The 21,949-nt window shown below is 44.0% G+C and overlaps 3 protein-coding genes across 4 annotated transcripts in view; 2 read left to right on the top strand and 1 right to left on the bottom strand.

Moving 5' to 3' along the window:
* tmem163a (transmembrane protein 163a) overlaps positions 1–3,955 on the bottom strand; it is a 55,501-nt gene extending 51,546 nt beyond the window's left edge. The window contains exon 1 of the mRNA XM_034561494.1: positions 3,278–3,955. Coding sequence (XP_034417385.1) covers positions 3,278–3,479 — 202 coding nt within the window. The 5' untranslated portion in view covers positions 3,480–3,955. The remainder of the gene's footprint in view (positions 1–3,277) is intronic.
* The window catches only part of acmsd (aminocarboxymuconate semialdehyde decarboxylase), a 41,322-nt gene extending 28,802 nt beyond the window's left edge, over positions 1–12,520 (top strand). Inside the window, exons 2-11 of the mRNA XM_034561493.1 lie at positions 6,674–6,910; positions 8,407–8,451; positions 9,245–9,341; positions 9,419–9,468; positions 10,136–10,372; positions 10,539–10,632; positions 11,411–11,506; positions 11,641–11,813; positions 12,025–12,123; positions 12,377–12,520. Of these exons, the coding sequence (XP_034417384.1) occupies positions 6,854–6,910; positions 8,407–8,451; positions 9,245–9,341; positions 9,419–9,468; positions 10,136–10,372; positions 10,539–10,632; positions 11,411–11,506; positions 11,641–11,813; positions 12,025–12,123; positions 12,377–12,439 (1,011 nt within the window). The 5' untranslated portion in view covers positions 6,674–6,853 and the 3' untranslated portion in view covers positions 12,440–12,520. The remainder of the gene's footprint in view (positions 1–6,673; positions 6,911–8,406; positions 8,452–9,244; positions 9,342–9,418; positions 9,469–10,135; positions 10,373–10,538; positions 10,633–11,410; positions 11,507–11,640; positions 11,814–12,024; positions 12,124–12,376) is intronic.
* An 895-nt stretch (positions 12,521–13,415) lies between these two features.
* ccnt2a (cyclin T2a) lies at positions 13,416–21,845 on the top strand. 2 transcript variants are annotated; one of them, XM_034561043.1, is made up of 10 exons: positions 13,416–13,615; positions 14,302–14,383; positions 14,505–14,633; positions 14,977–15,037; positions 15,590–15,652; positions 16,162–16,207; positions 17,868–18,031; positions 18,284–18,354; positions 18,612–19,854; positions 20,021–21,845. In XM_034561043.1, exons 1-10 carry the CDS (start codon positions 13,458–13,460, stop codon positions 20,092–20,094), a joined length of 2,091 nt encoding a protein of 696 aa, XP_034416934.1. In that variant the 5' UTR covers positions 13,416–13,457; the 3' UTR covers positions 20,095–21,845. The 2 variants fall into 2 exon arrangements, with proteins under 2 accessions (XP_034416934.1, XP_034416933.1); XM_034561042.1 differs by having other exon boundaries at positions 18,612–21,845.
* Positions 21,846–21,949: the final 104 nt, after the last annotated feature.

Here is a 21,949-nt window from a genome sequence, read left to right as displayed (position 1 = left end):
AGGGGGAAGTGAAACAGCATGGTTGTATTACTTTGCTCACATGATCCCTGGCTGGGGGATCAGACAGAAGGCATGTGCTCAATACGTCCTCATTCATCTCTCTGTGACACACACACTAGTTTAACAAACTAGTGTGTGTGTGTGCGTGTGTGTGTGTGCGTGTGTGTGTGTGTCTCAACACTTGTCTGCGACACCTTTCTTCTCTAAAAATAGTTAACATCAGGCAGCACACTTGCCAAGGAAACATGTGATTGAATATCACATTCCCAGGATGGGTGTGACCTGGAAGAGATCAACTTTTTTTTCATCTGAAAAAACTCCCCATCTTGCTCTCTGACAGGTAGCTCGATGGATGGATAGGGGTGGGGTGGGTGGGGGGTGGGGGGGATGTCGACCGGGAGGCTGTGAATGTGAGGAACATAACGTTGTGTTGTAGTCTTTAAACTTTTAACTTTACGTAATTACACGTGACGTCATAATATAGTGAGAAGAGGTGGTGGTTAGTACTACTCCGCCTGGTGAATCCATTGCATAAGGAGATCTTTGGTTCTAGAGGAGCTTTGTCCCGGGTGATATCATAGGGATGTCCTCAGGGTTACCTTGAGTTGTGTTTAGAGACTACAACTTTTTAACTGAATTCCAAGTTACACACTGTTAAGTTCCATCATGGGAAGTGTAGGATCCAGTATTTTCTAAGCTTACCACAAACCCTTAGGGAGAGTACCGGGCTTTGAAGACCATTTTCTTACTGGCCTCAATGTGGAATTTGCGATGCCATTGGCCCCAAAATGACTTTTTCCCACAGACTCGCATTGGAAAAGAGACCTCTATATTTTATTCTTCAGGTAAATCTACTTTTTACAAAACCTTTCAACGAGGAGTGCAGCTAGCTGCTAACAACCTGGGTGTGTTAAGGGTGTTATGCTGGCATCACCCAAGCCTGGAGCACCCGGCTTTTAGACATTCTGGAAAACAGCATCGGCCAAATGAATAATCTGATTCAGGGAGTTGCATCAACAGCGGGCTGTGTCATATCTCTGGCAATCGCTGTGTGTCTGGGACTCACAGCACTGATGATGGACTGGGATGATCCCCCGGGAAGCCGCATTATCCCGTGTGGGCTCTTCGGATCAATTTCATCGGACACACAGTGCTATATATGTCTAGACGAGGTGAAATCCCAGCTCAGCCATCTTCTACTGCTCGCCCACCCTCAGAGGAGAGAGACTACCATGCCTCCAGCCGCCTCCACCTCCCCGGCATCACTCTCCCTGCGGCCGATGAGCATCAAGATGGCTCTGAGTCAGCAGGAGGATCCGGCCAGGAGCTTGTTGACACTGCAAAAACGACTATGGGAGGGAGCATCTCGACAGTGAGGACCCTGCCGCAGCGGGAAATGCCATTGGTGCTCGAGGCTTTGACCTCAGCGAAGGCTGTGTGAACGAACCGCCCTGTTGGTGCACTCCGGTTGCCTGTTGCTTCGTGGTGACCGTAGCGGGGCTGCCCTCAAACCAAATCCCTCCTTTGTTACCAAGAACGTAAGTAGTTATTTCAGGTCGAGGGTTATGCAGCTTGATGCTAAGTCTTCCACATGCACATCATTTAAAGGGAGACAAAGTTACATCTGCCAAGCCTCGTATGGCCCCCATCGGGTGCAGTGAGCAGTTGTTGGTGTGCTTATGGGATGGTGTGACTAGTGAAGCCCTACCCAAGAAACACCTGGCGGGGCAGCTTTGGAAGTGCATCTCAGCCTTGTTCAGTGGGGTAAGTGCATGGGCTGCATATAAGAAGTGGACGTAGTCATCGTGACGGCACACTTTGGTTTGTGGACGTTTTGAAGCCTTGAGTTGGCCGTCGCCATCTTGAATTATTTTTGCAACCATGAGAACCGAAGTGACCACATTTGGATGGCGGAGGAGTGGCCGTATACTGCTCAGGTAGCGGCAGCGACCTGTCAATCACAGGTTTACCCCACCCTAATGCATACGCTGCCTTATACTCTATTTTACTCTAAGTGAAACCATCATTTACGAAATGAACATCATACTGTATTGACGAAAACTTGATTGAGACCATAAACTCAAATGTATAATGTTTACTGAGGAGAGCCATTTTCAGATAATTTGACTTCAGAGAAGTCGTCCATTTGAGAGAGTGCACATTTAAGACGCATGTACAGCTGCTTCGTGGTCGACATCTGGTCCGTTTATAGTTTGATTTATTGGACATGTCGTGCTCCTTTTTTGCTTATGCACTTTTTAAGTGGGCAACAGCATCCTTGTGATTTGAGGAGAGTAATACCCATAGAGTATACCTGTATAGGGTTATAATAGTGTATCCTTGATTTCCAGACTTTATGAAAGTGCAACTCTAAGTCCCTGGAGGGCCCCTCCTAAGTGTAATTTGACAGCTGACCATGGTCCTAAAGCCATTTTAGGATTGAGAACATCGCAGACACAAACAGTTAAATGTATCTTTTAGATATACTGTAGGTTGATGTCCGCCTTTATAAATAAACCAAATCCAATCAACTTAGCTGTCACGACTCTAAATATAATAACCATTTAAGTTTATTATTATGTCATTAGGCTACTGAAAGCTACACGGTTTAATTAGCATGTCAATTAGCCCTTGAAATCAGATCCAGCAACATGCATGACTAAAACTGGATGCGTATACTGGGCAACAGACTGAGGATGAATTGAATAACTGTGGCCCTCGTATTAATTATCCACTGTGGAATGTTTCACAGGTTTCATGCATATTAAAAGATGAATGGGATTAAATTGGTGGTCACTAACACACCAGACACACTCATATGTGCTTTGCAAATGCACACTTAGAGGTTTGGCATGCGCGTGACTGGTATCAGAATCCAGCTCTAAAGCAGGCCGAGCCTGCGTGCCCCTGTTTTAGGAACAATTGAATTCCATGCAGGGCAATTTCTGTCCCCAGAGGCACGGAAATATGTAAAACGGGAATGAATAAAGAAACGGCGTTGGAGACCGGAATCAATTTAAGAATAATTTAAGCTTTGAATTCTACTTTTGCGTCACGCTGATCTGAATTCTGCTGATGTAGGGCTATCATAAATTATTCACATCAGACTAAAAATAGGCTATACCTCACATGGATAAAAAATACCCCTCCCATCTGGGTCCCATACACACACACACACACACACACACACACATACACACACACACAAATGCACACCCATAACTTTAAAAAAAAAATAAAAATAAAGAAACATTTCCAAACATTAGAGGGGAGTTACCTTCTCCCTCCACGCCGTCTGTGATTTTCATCTCGTGGCCCGTGGTGAACGTCTCGGGCTGGCTGGGGGATTTGGCTTGCTGGTGATGGTTGTTGGTGAAGCCATCTGGGGCGCACTGGCCGTTCCGCGCTGTTGCCGGGCGGGGATCCACAATAGTCGGGTCCGGGACAGGGTAGGACTCCTGGCTGTCCGGGTCTGTCATTGTTGTTTTTCTGTTGCCTTTTTGTTTTTGTTGTTGTTGTTGTTTCAGTGTCAGCCTCAAAAAGGCAAAAGAGATTGATGATGATGTTGTTGATAATAATAATAATGATGATGATGATGATAATGAAATTTAGGGGGGGGGGGAGAGAAAAAGCAGAAAGAAAGCTTCACGCCGGCTCGCTCAGTGCACCAGCCATCCAGCGCGATATGCCGCCGGCGTCGACTCACATCCGCAGAAGGAGGAAAGATTGCGATGAGAGAAGATGGGAGATAAAGAACTGATCTAGCATCAGCCGCGAGACAACTCCCTCTGCTGTGAAGCGAACAGTGGCAGCAGCAGCAGCAGCTCCGCAGCCTCAGTGTAAGCAGCCTGTCCGGCGGAGCCACTTAGACACACTTTAGGGGGAGATGCGCCGATGCGATAAATCGCTGAGATCCGCTGTGAATCTGGCAGGCGGTGCCAGCAAGTTTTTTTCTTCTTCTTTTTAAAAAAAAAAAATGATTTTCCTCCTCCCCTTCCTCCTCCTCCTCCTCCTCCTCCTCCTATTCTCGCCTCCTCTCAGAACTCAGCACCTATATTTCTCATACAGGCCACATCAATATCTTGAATCATTCGGGCATTTAAAAGTTGTTCTCTTTATATTTAGAATAACATTATTTAATTGAAGAAATGTTCGTGTGTTGTGTTTTTTTTCTATTGCACAGTTATTGTTGTTATTCCACATCCAGGTTTCTGGAATACTTGTATTAATCCCACGATTTATTTATCTATATCATCTACACATTTGTCACAGAATGACGTTCTTTTGCAAAACTTTCCGTGTAAAAGAAACCATTTAGTGCAATTCTTATAAGCAGCTTTCACGTGTTTGTTTATGTATTTATGATTGTTTGTTGTATTGTCGTGGAAGAGCAGAAGGATGGGAGAGCTGTCAGAGAGAGGACAATGTAGGGATCCTGTTGGGGTAACAATGGTTGTGTGTAATGGGCCTGATACATCAGTGAAAACGGGACACGAAAACCTGCGAAAAAGCCTGATGATGTATGGATGAAATTCCCTCTGATATCGGTAAATTCAATCAATTATGTAATTATCACATTTTTGTATGCTGCGAATTGCACACCTGTAATCAGAATCCATCTGTTTTGAAAGGTGCACACAAATACTGGTTTTGCTTTCTTTTTAAGGTTTTAGGTTTTTTTAAAAAGCTGCCATTCTCCCGGTCACTGCTTTGCCAGATCATCTCGGTTTAATTGATAATGGGTGCAGGAGGGAAAGCTCCTAGGACATTTGTTTCCATTTTAGATGTGTGTGTGTGTGTGTGTTTGTGTTTGTGTGTTTCCCATGATTGACTTCAGCATAACTTAAGTTAATGACTTTTATTTTTACATCTCTTTTACTCTCAGTGCTCTGCTCCTGTACATCTGAAGAAGGGCCCTTGAAGTTTTGCTCTTTTAAGACGTAGTTTTTTCCGTGAATCAGAATGTCTCCTGTCCGGATTGATAAGTAATTGAATTTGTCCATCTTACATTTCATTAAAAAGTGCTTTTTACAGGCTGCCAGTGTCTTCACCACCACAAAGACATGTTTAGTGATGTGGTTGAAACCATCAGTGTCCAATGTTTCCAGCAAGGCGATACGGGTGTCCGATTAACGACCAGGCGTTAACAAAATGGTCACAAATGTGTATTACATGATCTACCAATGCCGGTGGACACAACGTCAAACTTTCTGAGTGAAGCTTTCGAACAACTCGTTTCAGCCCGAGAGATTACACGTGTGCCAGGAAAGATGTCCGCTCCCTCTCATGGGAAAAGAATGCAAAAGAAGACACAAAAAAAAAAAAATCTGAAATCTCCGCACCCAACTTGAGCCATGAGCAATCAAAGGCAACCAAACACCAACTCAATGGTGGCGAGACTGCACACTTACTACCAGTCGATTGATCCGATTTATTGACCTCAGCGTGGCCACTCGTGGGCATTGCAACATGTGGGTCTCCGGTCTTTCGGCATTAACCTGCGTCGCTCTCTTCAGCTTTCGTTTTGGACGATAATCTCGTATGTCGTCGTTTTTTTTGCTCAAAGCGATATCGCCGTGAGGGGGATTTCAATATCACCCAACCCTGCTTGAGACGGAGCTGCCCTTCATAGCACACTGCAACCAATATGGAAGGGTAGAGACCATGTGTTTGGCAGAAATAATAAGTATAAGTATTCCTGCTACTTACTGGGAGAGAGGGAGGACGGATGTCGACATGAGCTCCACAGCACCACGTAGCTAATAATTCATGTTTATGGATGAATAATTCATTTGATTATGTTGTATTACCTATCTTCCACAGCCCATTTTCTTTCTCCATGCCCTTTTGTGTTTTACTTGTGTATCTTGTTTATTCAGCTTGAATGTGTAGTTTGTCTTAATACGCTCCGCTGTCAAGTGTTATGACTTTTATCTCATTTTAAAACAGTTTCGGTTTGTATTTTTTCTTTCTTCAAGATCTCAAGGCAAACAAGACCGTTCTCTTATCTCCTACAGCAACATTGGTGGTGCCCTCATGACTGGATGTAGCAACATCCAGTGGCTGCCTCTGGCGAGATTCGTGTATTTGCGTACACACACACACACACACGTCCGCGGGAGTGCACGTCCACGCTTGTGTACACAGGTTTATGTTTTTTTTACAGGTTGAGTGCATTCGCTAGCGCTTCATTCAGCAACTGCATCACAACTCTGTTTACATAGTAATGACATTTGATTTTTGAGATTGCAACTTATTTGACCTTTTACTTAGACATTTTCGTCCTGTAAAACATTGGTGTTTACCAGCAGCGTGCAGGAAATGCACCTTTCACTTTGCTCTACATTGTGAGTGGTCAGTGGGTTTCAGCTGTGCAGCAGCTTATAGTTCAGTTACCGCCAGCAAAAGACAGAGGTAATAATAAAGGAACTGCAACTTCATCCGAACATGCATTATGGAACTACAAGCACAGAACTCTGACTCAGCATTACGCAGCTGCACAGAAATGCTCTTTAAACTAGTGTGTGTGTGTGTGTTCATGGTTGAACTAGGGAGTGAATAATAGTTGAGGCTGTAATAGGCCTACCTCTTATGGTTCAGGGTATATCAGGCTATATTTCAGGAGGTTTTATAGCCTCCACAGACTAATGATTACTCTCTGCTTGTCTTACAGACTAGGTAATGAATGACCAGGGTGTCACAGCAGCAGCCATGCAGTCACCTGTTGGTCATTGGTTTCGGCTGAGGGCGGTGGGTGGAGAGACTATTTGCTGGATTTGCACTCAGAGCAAGTAATCCTTCGCAGCAGACCCCCCACCCCGCCCCTCCGTTTTGCCAGAGGGTAATCGTAAGGATGAAGGTTGATATTCATAATCATATTTTACCAAAGGAGTGGCCCGATTTGAAGCAGGTAGGCACCGAGAGACCCAAGCGCATTGAGGATCTGAGGGGTTAAATCCACACATTTGTGTGGTTGGTTGGATGTTTCTTCTTTTTTTTTGCATCAGTTCTGCAGCCGGCGGAGCTTCTCTTTCAGTTCAATGCAATTACAAGCCAGTACAATGAAGTGTACAGGCTTTTCCCATTGGAGTTAACAGCTCACTCCATAGATCTGTGTTCACTATGGATGGTTAAACTTTAATCAATAGGTGGATTTGGCCTTGCTCGGCCCTGTCCTATCTGTTATCCTATCTGTTATCTGTTCCTGCTTGTATGTCTTTGTTGCTATGGGGCTACAGCCTTGGCTAATGATTTCACATGTTCAGTGCTGGACCGAGATGGCCTTTCTTTTCTCCTTTTTTACTCAGGAAATGTATGTTGTAATATAATAAGTCAGGCCTGTCTTGTTGATGAGTTATGATGTATAGCTTCTCTGCTAGTCTAAATGTTGCAACACATGCAAGGCCAGCAGATTTTTTTTTTGGTGCGGGCAAATCAAAACTTTATGTGACACACTGAAATAATAATGTATTTTCATTGACACAGTTAGGATTTGCTCTGTGGGACTCGATGTATTGCATCCCTGAGGACCTCTTCATGTCCATATCATGTGATGAATGGGATCATTTTGGTTGTCATATTTTCAAAAACACAGTGACAGTGAAATTTATTATCGCAAAAGGGACACTTTTTCCTTTCAAGAAATTCACCCTTTCCTTCCAAATGAATAAAAAAAAACAAATGTAGATAAATAGTAATGAAGCCATAACTTTCCCCTCTGCACAAACTGGGCCCTTCCATTTGTTTGCCAAGAACGTCAGTCAAAGACAAATAAATGTACATTTTGGTGTTATTCAGACACATTTAGACTGTAATAGAATTGTTGTAGGGTTTTGGATACAAACATATATGAAAGTCCTTTGAATTGAACCGTGTTTTACAGCTTCTGACCCTCTAAAACAAAAGCAATGCATCATTTTCTGCAGCACACTTCTGAAACTTGTCCTCGGTTCACTTTGATGAAGAAGTTCTCTTCAAATTCTGAGAGGTCATGAAATAGCAAGCGGAAACTAATTATTATAATAAAATAACTCATTTGACATAGCTGAAGCTTCTCTGTGGCGTCAGCGAAGCACACAGTGCTGCCGATGTGGGGGGATATGAAATAGGGCTCTACTGGCTGGATTGCTCACATAGATCATCTGCGACTTCATCTGTATGCAAAAGACTCAACAGCCTCATGGCACTCAGTTTGAGTTTTCCAGGGCGTTGGAGGAGATAGTCCTCAAGGATGAAGATTGAACCCCTCGCAGATGGGATAACACAATTGAGGCTTTCCCCACAGCAGGATGCGCGTGGGATACCAAACTATGTTTACTTTTATACAGATTTGGCATCTGAATTAAATACACCAGAGATGTAATCTGATACACCATTTGTTTTCCACTATGTGATCATGTGTTTCAGAGGTATGGATATGATGGGTTTGTCCAGCTTCACCATCACTGCAAGGTGAGTTGCTGAGTATTTTCCCTTTATGCATGCACAGACAAAGGTATACAAGCCCTCATGCAATTGTACTGCACACAATGCTCGGGACACAGCGGGGCGTATCTGCCCCCCCCCCCCCCCCCCCCCCCGTGGACCTTTATAAGTCCTCGACATGTGAGCAGCTGCAGGACTCCACACGGTGCCACTGCATCAGCGGAAAGAGTCCCTTCGAATGCCGCAGCAGAACCACGCAGGCCAGCCCGGCCGACATCGGTTGAGCCCTTTGGCACCAAGCGAACCGCACATAAGGACCAACGGTTGATTGTGACGCGTTGATGCATTCAACTGTAAGGCGTGCCTGGTGATGAGCATCTGTTAGAGTCCTCATGCCAATGTTAGAACATTGGTTCCAGGTCACATTGTGACACGGGTGTGGTGCACCCAAGATGTCTGTAATTACAGCCGTTGCCAGGGGAGAACACTGTGCAGGTGTTGTGTGTGTGTGTGTGTGTGTGTGTGTGTGTGTGTGTGTGTGTGTCTGCGTTTGAGTACACCTTTACAAAGGCATGTTGTCTGTCAAGCCCTTTTCATAGATGACATCTCATACGCCTTCCATGAATCGTCTGTCTGCTGCCATCATGTGGTTTTTAAGTGTTATGAAATCCCCCCCCCCCCCCAAAAAAAAAGGTCAGCTTGAAAACTGGTAATGAAATGGTTGAAGGAGAGCGGTGAATGCTGCCAAGGTGTCCAGACTCTACACTGTGGCAACACATTGAACCAACGGGATGTGGCTGCTGATGGTGTTGTGTTTCAGGGCGAAGCCAACATGATGAAGGATGGGAAGCTGTTCCGAGTGATTCAAGAGAACTGCTGGGACGCAGACGCACGCATACGGGACATGGATCAGCACGGTACATGCACAGACATGAGAGACGCCAACACGCACCGCAGGGTCTCATTGATGCCGTCTGGTCTCTAACCCCTTCAGGTGTCACCGTTCAGGCCCTTTCTACTGTCCCTGTGATGTTCAGTTACTGGGTGAGCGCACACTAAGCAGCATGGATCAAATTGAATGAATACACCACGGCGGCTTATTGTATGCAAAGCTGCTTTACAGTCTTAATCCTTCTTCAGCCAGAGAAGCATCAACACTAGGATGAAGAATGTATTATTCCAGTTGTATTTGGTAGGACACGCCATGACGCCCATACTTGTAATGCATTATAATCTGCTTATAGCACTGAGTAAATCATAGTTATAAGCACACATCAATATTCATAGTATTATATTTCTTTAGGCCTCATAATTGTTCACCGACATTGTTTTGCAAGGATCATGGTGTATTGTAATTCCCATTGTTGTAATGGATTATACATCACTGTTATAATGCATTATAATGAGATTATAAGTCATTATAAATGGCCATCGTTTGATTGAAGTAAAGTGAAAATAAATCTCATAAAATATATGCAAGAAAGAACAAGACACAAGAAGTTGCTAAAAGCAAACAGTGACCCCTTTGAGTGACCTATAATGACATTATAATGCTTTATTACTGTGATTTAATGCTACACTATGACCCTTGCAAAAAAAAATGCAATTATATGCATTGTACGTATGTTTGTAATGCATTATGCAAATGGGAGTCATTGAGATGGTTAACTTTCATATATTTACCTATTCTAATTTTATTTTTGGATTACAGGCCAAACCTCACGACACACTGGATCTCTGCGTCCTCTTAAATGACGATTTGGCCCAGACAGTGCGCCGCCACCCCAAGAGGTTCGTGGGCCTGGGCACTCTGCCCATGCAAGCCCCCGACTTGGCCGTGCTGGAGATGAGGCGCTGCGTGAAGGAGCTGGGCTTCCCCGGGGTGCAGATTGGCTCACGGGTCAACAACTGGGACCTCAACGCCGCCGACCTCTTTCCCTTCTATGCTGTGAGGACATTGAATATTGCAGTGCACATGCTCATGTTGATGACATAATGTTTCTGGTAGTTACACATTTTTCACTGGTTTGATTGCTTTCAGATGTTGTATTCAGAGGGGGGTGTTTCTCGTTCACGTGTAGAATTGCTGATCTTGCGGTGTGTCTTCCACGCAGGCAGCTGAGGAGCTGGGCTGCTCCATATTTGTCCACCCGTGGGACATGCAGACAGATGGGAGGATGGCTAAGTATTGGCTGCCCTGGCTGGTGGGTGAGGGAGATGGAGTGGCAACAGGAGATATATTGATATATTTATATATATGTGGCCATATATACAGATATATTGTCCCTTAAGTCACTAAAATACACTTTTCTTGTGAAAGTAACTTCTTTGAGACCGATATGGAAACATGTTCCTCTCCGCATATAAAAATATAAAGATGTTACAGTATTTCCTCAAATGTTCGATGACGTCATCAAATCCAAATCGTTGTATTTTCCAATGCGCCTCTAATTTAAAAAAAGCTGCTCCGATGTCCTGAGAGAACAAAAATGTCAACGTAAAAACAATTACCATCAAATGTAATATTGTTATTATTTTCCACTTCTTTAAATCTTTTAACCATCTTCAGTACTGAATGGGGACATGTTTGTCCTTAAGTGTCTGAGTATCCGTATCTTAAAACTACAAGATTCATGACGTGCTTATTATGAGAGCTGAGGTTGAACTTCCAGAATTCCACCGTTGCAAACCATTTACGCCATAAGCATTAACTCAGCCAAATGATTAAAAAAATGGAAAATGGAAAAGCCTGAAATGTCCAGAGTAATGCATTAGGTTTAAAAACTCCCACATTGAGTGTAGTTTTAACATCATATTTGATGGATTGTGATTACGGCCAATGGTGACTAATAAAGCTCTACATTTAGATTTGGCTTCTTCTCCTTTGCATAATAACCCACTTATACTGTCTTATAATAACAAGACACTTTATTAACATTAGTTTGAAAGGAGAGGTTATATTTTGTTGTCTTTTCCATCTCAAAAGGCATGCCGACAGAGACAACCATGGCTATTTGCTCGATGATATTCGGAGGCGTCTTGGAGAGATTTCCAAAACTGAAAGTCTGCTTTGCACATGGAGGTAAAGATCAGATGTCCCCGATACACGTTTCACCTGTAGAGTCGCAGTAGAGTAACACAACGTGTTTTCTGTTCTTACAAAGCTCAAATACAGATACTGTTGTTTACAGATAGCTTATATTCATCTGGTTACAGGGGGCTCTTTCCCATTCACCGTTGGCAGAATCGAACACGGCCACAAAGTCCGCCCTGACCTGTGTGCGGTGGACAACAAGCCCAGTCCGAGGAAATACCTCGGCTCTTTCTACACCGACTCCCTGGTTCACGATCCCATCGCCCTGAAGCTGCTCGTTGATGTTATCGGAAAAGTGAGCTTGTATGCATCACATTCCTTCGACACATACACACGCACACACACACACACACACACACACACACACACACACACACTGAGAAGAGTGTTGCCAGTGTTGAGCGTGGAGAGTGTGTGGGTAGACACTGTTGCATCTGCATAGGGTTCACTACATGTTTAACACTGGCGTCGTCTTTCAAGTTAACAAGCAGGTATTCCTCTTTCAGGATAAAGTGATGCTGGGAACAGACTACCCATTCCCGCTGGGAGAGCTGCAGCCTGGATCGCTGATCGAGTCCATGGATGAATTTGATGACACGCTGAAGGTAACAATATGTTCATCTCCCTCATTTTGACTGCTGTCATGAATCGACTGTAAAGCACATAGCCAGGTAGAACATGTTTATCAGCAGTAGTGCAAAGAGCACAGCACTATTAGTCTTTGGCAGAATGCTTAGAAGCCTTCTAAATGTCTTTGATTGTGCTTTCAGAAAGCAATTGCGTAAATGAATACGTTTTAGAAACGAACTGCAAGTCCAAGCGAGGAGTCAATATGGTGCGTACTCTTTTGTTTTGCAGGACAAATTGCTTGGTGGAAACGCAGTGGAATTTTTGGGCCTGAAACAAGAGCAATTTGAGTGACATGGAAATATGAAAAAAAAAAAACAGTGATTCAGTGTAAATGCTGTATACAAAATTCATATTTGGATGATTAAAAGGGACAGAAAAAAATACATATTTGTCCTCTTACCTGTAGTGCTATTCACAATTTAGATTGAGATGGTGAGAGTTGCTTAGTTTTGGAGATATCGGCTGAAGAGAGGTCTGCCTTCTCTCCTGTTCAATGTGACCATAGCATGTGGCGTGTGGCACTGGAAGCAACAGTGTGTCTTTTTCAGAAAGTATTTTGCACTCAGCATTTTGTAAGTACAATTGTATAGTTTATTGCTATTCATCCACACTTTATAGAGAGTTTATTTATGTTAGTTTGATTAGAGGATTATTGCCAAAAAGTACAACAAAGAGAACTCTCACCATTCAGAACACACAGGCTGCTCTACACATGACCCCCAAAGGTGCTCTCCTGTTAAAGTGATCCCTCACTTCTTGAAAAAAAAAAATATGCACTAACATGAGCTCTACTTCAAAAGGAAACTATGCCCTTCTCTGGCTAACGTTGACCCAGCTCATAGAGATAACACAGTGGGGTTTAAATGCAACACCACAAAAATCATACATCCAGTTTCTGACTTTTTATGGAAATAGCTCAACTTTTAATCCAAAGCCTGTGACATTTACATGTATTTGTGCCCGCTCCACTCTATAGCCAACACAGGATATACCTTTAGTTATGTGGACTCTGTTGTCGCGACAGTTAATCAATTATTATTGAAGGTTGGGCATTGACAATTGAATTGACCCTAACCAAACGCAAAGCTGTATAACATGTGCATAAATGAATCGGTATTGATAAAGGCAAATGCCCCCTCGTGTTATGAAACAGCATCAGAATATGTAATCCTGTAAGGATGCCCTGGAACGGGATGGATACCGACCGACCAATCACCGGCAAACAGCGTCCCCACCGCCGAAGAAGTCGTGTTTTCCTGTGCGACACCGACGTCACATCCGTTTTCTCGATGCTGAATGTTGGAGTGCAATGGCGGCGTGCCGGGGATCCTCGTCGAAATGGTTTTTCACCCGGGAGCAACTCGAAACCACGCCGTCCCGCCGTTGTGGAGTAGAACCGGACCGGGAGCTCTCTTACCGACAACAAGCGGCAAACCTGATCCAAGATATGGGTCAGAGACTCAACGTGTATCCTTTGTAAACAAACTTATCCCTCCGTCCAGGCTGGAAGTGGACATGGCGCTGAGGAAAACCAGTTGCAGCGGGCCCGATATCGCGAGCAGATGTCAAGCCGAGTGCTTAGTTTAAGGAACAAGAGTGGCGCGTCTTCGACTGTTTATGTTTCGGTGTCGTGTTTCTTAAAAACGACGGTTTGCCGTTCAGCTCTTAACCCGGAATCTCTGCGTCAGTGGGTTATGCTCAACGTTAGCTGTAAGCTAACGTAGCACGCTAGCTAACGCGTTAGCTGTGGCTTGACGTTCAAAGGGCCATCAGGCGAGTGTGCAGCTGTTGCTCCGTCCTGACCGGCTTTACCCCTCAGCCCCGTCGACTTTAATGACCGGAAATAAACGAGAGGTTTCCTTAGAATACGTACGTTTACAATTATACGACGTATTCTTATTATGTATTAGTAAGTTAGCACAATCGGCGCCATTATGAAGCTACATCCCGTTAGCGGTAACGAGCCTGCTGCACAAAGTGTCCTTTGCGCAACTGTCGGAACTTTTTCTTCAATGTCATTTATTTTAAACACGTGTTCAGTGCCAATACGCTCAATGGCATATGGCTAACTTGATAGTTAACTTGTTGACTCTGTTCTTGGCAGCGGAAGTTACACTCACTCCAATAAGATTGTCCTTGACTCCAAACTCCAGCTCTCAATTAACAATAAATACAGCCATTGTTTACATGCATAGATTTTATATGCACCACTCTTTCACCAAATTCCATAGGAATGTAAGTATAATGTTACACAACACCACTCTTGACCGCCTACCTGGAATCACAATATAGGTAACGTGTTACCAGAAATCGCAGATAATTGACTATGAGAACTGTCTCCATGTATTTGTTGCAGATAATATCTCCAACCACCTTGTTCTTGGCCGCGAAAGTGGAAGAGCAACCTCGGAAACTCGAACATGTGATCAAAGTGGCACACGCTTGCCTAAATCCCCAAGAACCACCTCTAGACACGAAGAGTAATGTAAGTTCAGGAAGATCTCCATATTGTTTGGTTGAGAGTATTTTTTTTCTTTTCTTCCCTTTCGACATCTGACTGGCCAGTTCTCTCAGTGGTCATGGTTTTCCCTGTGTTAAACTGGCTGTGCCAAATTTAATTGCCCGCTACAAAAGGCTTAATTTGAACGGCCATGGCCTGCTGTCGGTGTGTACCACACACCTTCGCCTCACAAGGCTTTCAAGCAATAGTAAATAGTAAAAATGAGCCTCTCTGTTTGGAGTTTTGGCCATTTTAAAATCACTTGTTAGGGGGAGAGATTAATAGACTCATTACAATTGTGTTGTAATGACTGTCTATCAAACTTCAGGCATACCTCCAGCAAGCTCAAGAGCTGGTGATACTTGAATCCATAGTGCTGCAGACCCTGGGTAAGTAGTGGTGACTGGAGTGGATGACTTGAGAGAGAGTTAGCGTTTTATCATTATCTGTGGCTTATCTCCATCAGTAAGGGAGTAGTGATATTGATCACTGTTGAATTTATTCGTCACAGCCTGTTAAGTGAAATGTTTTATGAGCTGCTGTATGGGTATCTTATCACATGCATATCTTCAAGAAATCATGTAATGGTGACATGTCATTCTGTCATTACAGACGTTGGTCATGGAACGTGGTATTTATTCGTCTTTTTGATTTTAGTTTTTTATTTTTCTCAGCAATTCTTTTTACTGCTGGGCCACATTTTCTGTTAATTTGTTCTCGCTTATTGATTAAGTTCAAAACTTTCATCCAAAGAGAAAGTGATTTAATTATGAATAGACCAAATGGTTCCACTATTCATATTTACCAAATCGATATCTACCGCAGTCTGAAATGACAGCCCTAAAAGGCTTCACTCGTTTCATTTTCGTTTAATCATAAAATGACATGTCACCTCCCAACTGTCTCTGTGTTGAACTCACCTGTCATGTATTTTGTTCCAGGCTTTGAAATTACTATTGATCACCCACACACTGATGTGGTGAAATGTTCCCAGCTAGTGCGAGGTAGAGGCTTCCTTCTTTGCTCTTTGTGCCCTCTGCTCTGATTTGTCCCACCTCAAACATGGGTGGGGAGGGGGGTAAAAACCTTGCTGACTTAATGGTTACATGGACACACACACACACCTTGCTATTTTGATGGCCTTTATGAGTTAATTCTATGACACAGCACATAAACAATATTTTCTGATGCTTATTATGCCAAGTCCAAGACTGAATTGTATTCATTTTGTTGGGGGGGATTTACCATTCTGCGAAAAATACCCCCTAAATATTGGTTATGGTTGACTCGGCTAAATCATAGGTTCTGGCCTAATTCATAAAAATCATCCAGCTTGCTGCAAGTGTCAAACATGTAGCAAGAGTCTGTGCCTAGTGGTGTTTTTTGTCTTGGCCTTGGCTTAATCAGTGCACCATTCACTTCCTGACCTAATGATGATGATATGCGTTAGGCTTGCAAAGATGGTAATTCTTTCTCCATCCCTCTTTTTCTTCTTTTTCTGTCTCTTTTACAGCAAGCAAGGATCTGGCACAGACTTCCTATTTCATGGCTACCAACAGGTTGTTATCCTGCCCCTCCTTTGTTGCACTTTGACTGCACACCATAGCTTCCTGTAATGCAGGGTACCCTTTCAGTGTCCAACGGGCCCTACTTGCGCTGGCGGTTGTTGGGATGCTTGCCTCCTCCCCTCGGCTCCCCTCCCCCGTTCAAAGGGAGTGGGACAGGGTGGCTTGTAGCGTTACCGGCCCCAGTCGCTGTGCGGTGTATTGTACAAGGGACCAGTGTTGGCACAGATGGGTTGAATGCAAGGTGTGAAGTGTAATGGTGCGCCTGAAACCCACATGTTTGTTCGGTTGCGAAAAAGTGCATAATTCTAAAAGAAAGACACTTTGGTAGCCTGAATAGCAGCTAAAGATTTCACAGATGTAAACATTTCTCGTAGAGGTCCTTCCGGTAAGTACCACAAATACATTTTTTAAATGTTCTTTTTCATATCCATTTGTTCAAAATGCATTATCTCCTCAAATATTTCTCACCGTCTGCAACATTTTCCTGTCTTTACATGCCCATATTTTCTAGCTTTTCTACAACATTCTTTAGTATATGTAGCTCATGTAAAACATGTGACCAGAAAGAGAATTGCGACCCATTAAGGAACTGCTGATTTCTTTGAGTAAATTGCCATTTGAGTGTCTCATACTAGGATTAGGATTTATTCTAAAGCGAGGACAAAATGTTCTTCATAACATGTCTTGCGGTCGGCAAACCGTGTCCTTAAAGGGTTTGGGTAGGATGGAATTTGTATAACTTCCAATAAGTTCATGCTGTAAATCTCTGATCTACGATGGTGAAGATCCTACTTTTAATCTAAAAAAACAACCACCGTAATGCTTGTTTAATTTAAATTACTTGTGTAGTGGCGATTTGTCTACCATTATTTGTTACTTTTGATACAATATGAATAGGTTTGACTGTGTAATTATGATCCAAACTTGCAATATTCCACCCAATTTACTTCTTGCAGGACAATAATGCCCATTTTTTAAAGTTTTTATTTACCATTGAGTCATCATTGGTCAGATTAGCTTTGATATTTATATTTAGGGAGGCTTTCAGTCTTGAGACTACTCCAGTGTAGTGCCTTGTTGTATCCACTAGGTTTATCCCCTTCAACACAGTCCCAGAGACCCGTGCAGAGAGGGTTGTAGGAGCAGCCCCTCGTCGGTTAGCTGTCCAATGATGTAACCGCCACATGTGTGGCCCCCGTGTTCAGTGTTTGACAATGGGACCCCACCTGGCTACCACACATGGCCCCCCTCACCCTTTGTTTTCGACATTTTAAACCAGCCAGGTTCCTTGGAACACAAAAAAACGTTTCCACGTGCCACTGTTCAATGCTTTCTTTCTAATCGCACTGTGTATCATGTCTTTACCTGCATCATAAGGTTAATGGACATCACCTCTACTGTGACCTGGTTTTGAACTGACAAACTGTTACATTGTCAGTGACAGTTTAATGTATGAATGCCATTCAACAATGGCTCATCTTTTGCAACCAATACAAAAGATTAAAACCGTCCGCTCCCTCTTGTGTTTTCTTTTCTTTTTTCTACATATGTGGGACCAATCGGGACAACGCCTGGCCTGAATCAACTCACTCACATTCCTATACACTTGCATATCTGCACACACATCACACACGCATTCCCTCCTATGCAGTCTACACCTCACCACCTTCTGCCTCCAGTATAAGCCCACAGTGATCTCCTGTGTGTGCATCCACCTGGCGTGCAAGTGGTCCAACTGGGAGATCCCAGTTTCCACCGATGGGAAACACTGGTGGGAGTATGTGGACAACTCTGTTACCCTCGAGCTGCTGGATGGTGAGATTGAATTGATGAGTGTTTACTTTTTAATAATGTGTTTGAAAAAAATAATAAAAGATATGGCAGCGATTTCTCACGCCGTGCTATATGTTTATGAAGTTGTCGTATACGGCTGTTTTCTCGACTTGTTAACTTGGGGAACGCTCACAGAATTCAAATATTTCAAGGAGGGTGACTTAAAACAAGAGGCCGTTGTTGCAGTGGAGTTTGAGATGGTTTGATGACAACACGCACGCCTTGTACTTGTAGAGTTGACCCACGAGTTCCTGCAGATTCTGGAGAAGACGCCCAGCCGGTTAAAGAGGATACGCAACTGGAGGGTAAGATGCATTGGAAAGATGTGTCACCAAAATAGTTCTGAAAACAATGTGAAATAGTCTTAAGTATATAAAACTATGAATTACATCCCCATTTGGCAAACCACCATATGGCAACGTTTGTGGCAGTGTAACATCACACACATCTAGAGAACAGAAACCTGAATTGATTGACTGTTCCATTGTTAAACCCCCTTCATGAGCATACTGCCAACTGGAACCAAAGTCTTAACGGTGTTATATCTCTTTCCATCCCCTAGGCAACACAAGCTGCCAAAAAGCCCAAGGGCGACAGCTCCCAGTTGAACGACAACCCGTTTCCTGGGCCTTCCATGCTCCACGATCATGGTGATTTGCCGCTTTCCGCCAATTCAAGTTTCTCCAAAGCGAGCGGTGCTTTCGGCGTGGCCATGCCTGGCCAGTCCGGAGCCGCGTCCCTGGACGCCTTGGCTGGGACGTACAACCCAGCTAGCCACAGCGAGTGGCCCCTGGTCAACCAGAGCCAAGCAGGTTACCCTTCCGCCTGTATAAAACAGGAACCCCTCAGCATCCCTCTCCAAGAGCCGGCATACAGGACTGAGAAAACGCTAGACTTCATCCCTGTTAAACAGGAACAAAAAGGCGCTGGTGTGAGCGGAGCAGGCAAGAATCAGCCGCCACCTCAGTCTGCCTACCCTCCGCCCGCTCAGCCCCCTCCGCCGCAACCGTCTCCGGCTCCAAAGCTGTCCCTGGACAAATACCGAGAGAAACATGCCGCGGAGCTGGCGGTTTCTGGGCAGAAACGCAGTCAGGAACAGCACGGAGGAATAATGGATTTCGATGTGAGGGGGGATATGTTATCTTCCTCCTCTTCTACCTATGCATCATCCTCTTCTGCGAGCCAAGTAGACAATAGAAAGCATTCAAACCCCCACCAAGCATCCCATGGCGGTGGCGGGATCCCCACCGCCTCCCCAATGAAAATCAAGGTGCCCTCCTCCTCGACTTCAGGGCAAGATAGACGCCATCACAGTGACAAACGGGACAAAGGCTCGCTTAAGCTCCGCCTGGCCGTCCCTGGGTCTGGTGGCAGCTCCCAACTGGATAGAAGTGGACAACCAATCAAAGATGAGCTTAAGATGAAGATAAAAGTCTCATCGTCCGAGCGCCACAGCTCATCAGATGAAGGCGTGGCCAACAACATCAAGAGTAAACATTCCAGCCCTCTGGTGAGCAAGGAGAAGCAACACCGCGGAGCTGATCACAGCCTCCATCGCCACCACAAGCACAGTCACCCACATCCACACACGCACAGCGGGAACGGCGGGGCAGGCCCGCTACGGGGTCCTCCGGGACTGGCCAGCATGGAAGGGACTGGGCTCCCTCCGCCCGGATCCACCACTCTGTTGTCATCGCGCAAAAGGGCGTACCCAGAGGTCGGCCACAACCACCACCCTTCCTCTTCATTCTCCACTTCATGCTCCAAAGTGAACAAAATCTCCAAGGGTGGCACTGGTGCTGCAGGTACTACATCTTTTTCTCTCCCCCTTTCCCCTCCTGGCTCCTCTCCTGTACTGCAGTGTGTCTCGTCTGGCTTGCAGCTCTATGGCTAACCTCCCTCCCCCTTCCTTCCCTCTCTCTCTCCTCCTCCTTATTCGTGTTTCTCCTCCTCCCCTCCTGTCATACCCAGGTGGGCTGCGGACCTCTCAGCAGTACCCTCCTTCTAGCGCATCGCCACATGAAGTGGGAGAGCAGAGACACTGAGTCCACCGCTCTGCAGCCATGGCCAGCCCATGGAAATGGAAACAAACTACCCACACAGCTCAGACTATGCTCACCTCCCTGTTAAGTGCCCTAAGGAAATAACTATGATAAACCCTTTACTGAAAGGCAGAAAAAACACTTATCTTAAAAAAAAAAAAAGAAAAAAAAAAGAAGATAAGTATTGTTGGGACATCTCACTTTCTGAGAGACGAGAAAGAAAAAAAATTATGCTTCCAGACTGTCAGATCTCTGGGCTGTGACGCTCAGTCCTGTCTTTCTGTTAGTGTTGAATCGCTGCTTGGTTCTCCTTCCTCCTCAGTTGAGTCTAGGACTGCAAAAGTGGGTGTTTCACCGCTTGGGCGTGGGAAAGTCTTCCCTGCATTTCAGATCTCCACATGGAGGGAAAAAAAGTATTACAAGTACTATAAGAGGCATGGAAGGTGCACTTTTTTTATTTTCATCTATTTTTTTTTTAACAATTAATTTAATTGAATCACATTTCTACGGTTGTATGGAGGAAACCAGTGGCCAGCTGGAGATGGGTTCAAGTTATGTTTGCTGGCATTCCATTTAGTAATGTTGATGGATTCAAATTATTATTATTTTTTTTTTAGGTGTAAAGTTTCATCTCCTCAATTTCTTTCTCGTTGTGATTTCTTTTTATACTTCAGTACTGTGCGTATGATTTGCATGTTTCAATCATCAAAGGGATTTAAAAGGAGAATGCGTACTTGCTGTTTACAGAAAGTGGAGATAAATGTACATACGTTTTTGTATGTTTAAAGAAGAGAAAAAAGCTATACCATGACTACTCAGGTTTGGAGCTGCTTGTAAGTATAACAAGATAACTATAATACCTATGAAATACTTTTATTTTGTTGATCAACGGACTGGGCATCATGGGGTGATTGATTGCAGCATTCCAGTGGTGTGTGTGTGTGTGTGTGTGCTTCTACCAACCTTCCTACAGGGGGTGGTCTGTGCTTTTCCATCACAGTGAACATCAGTTGATGCCCTCAGTAACACAGGCACATCTAACACCTACTTATCACATCAGAGCAATGCAATTTGTACCAAAAAAACATATTTTTTTTTGGGACCTATAAGTAAACCTTAAGCTGGATGCCAAAGGTTGTGCCTCAAAAAGAAAAAGAAAAAACAACTGACAAAAACAACAGTAGTGTGCTATTAAAGTTTACATAACCCTTTTTACTTTGAAGTGCATCATACATAATTTTATGACATGAAGCTGTAGCCCTTAGATGTCAGCAGGGGATTCATGTAAGTATTGTTCAATCAGCCATTGACGTAGTACTATATAGGAAGAAAACACCCATGTTGGCTCTGTTCCTTCCCAGCAACAGTTGTTGAAATAGTGACCAATTGGCAATATGCAAAGTGACCTGCTGAATATCATTTGGAAACCTCAAGTATCTGCAGTGTGGACGTCCCTTATAGGTTTTGTCACCGATTTTCCTCATTTACATTTACAGCCATGTACATATCTGGACACGTCTCATAAGAGTTTCAGACTTTAAACTCCATATTGTTCCCAAATGTTGACCTGGCCGCCCCTCTGTTCTTCACCGGGTTATTCAAAAGCCGTTTGTACCCATTAGGGATTAACAGTTGGGCACACGAAGCAGATGTGGACAAATAAGCATAACCCGCTCTTTATATCCTTTTTTTTTTCCTTTCCATTTTAATATTACCAATAAACTTCAAAGTCGCCACTACCCTGACACGGTATACACCTTGGTTGTTGTCGGTTTCTTATGCATTATCCCTGTTTCTAGGCTCTAGGAGGAGATACACTTGTATTTGAATGTGAGGAGACAAGCATGTACTATCCCTG

This window comes from Cyclopterus lumpus, chromosome 21 (genome assembly GCF_009769545.1).
Source record: "Cyclopterus lumpus isolate fCycLum1 chromosome 21, fCycLum1.pri, whole genome shotgun sequence".
Taxonomy (NCBI): domain Eukaryota; kingdom Metazoa; phylum Chordata; class Actinopteri; order Perciformes; family Cyclopteridae; genus Cyclopterus; species Cyclopterus lumpus.
This window is presented reverse-complemented; position numbering and strand designations above follow the sequence as displayed.

Coding starts and splice junctions, on each gene's coding strand:
- ccnt2a (XM_034561042.1), top strand. CDS start 13,458: ATGGCGGCGTGCCGGGGATCCTCGTCGAAATGGTTTTTCACCCGGGAG. Junction 14,384..14,504: donor TCACCAAATTCCATAGGAAT/GTAAGTATAATG, acceptor TATTTGTTGCAG/ATAATATCTCCAACCACCTT. Junction 18,355..18,611: donor AGAGGATACGCAACTGGAGG/GTAAGATGCATT, acceptor TCCATCCCCTAG/GCAACACAAGCTGCCAAAAA.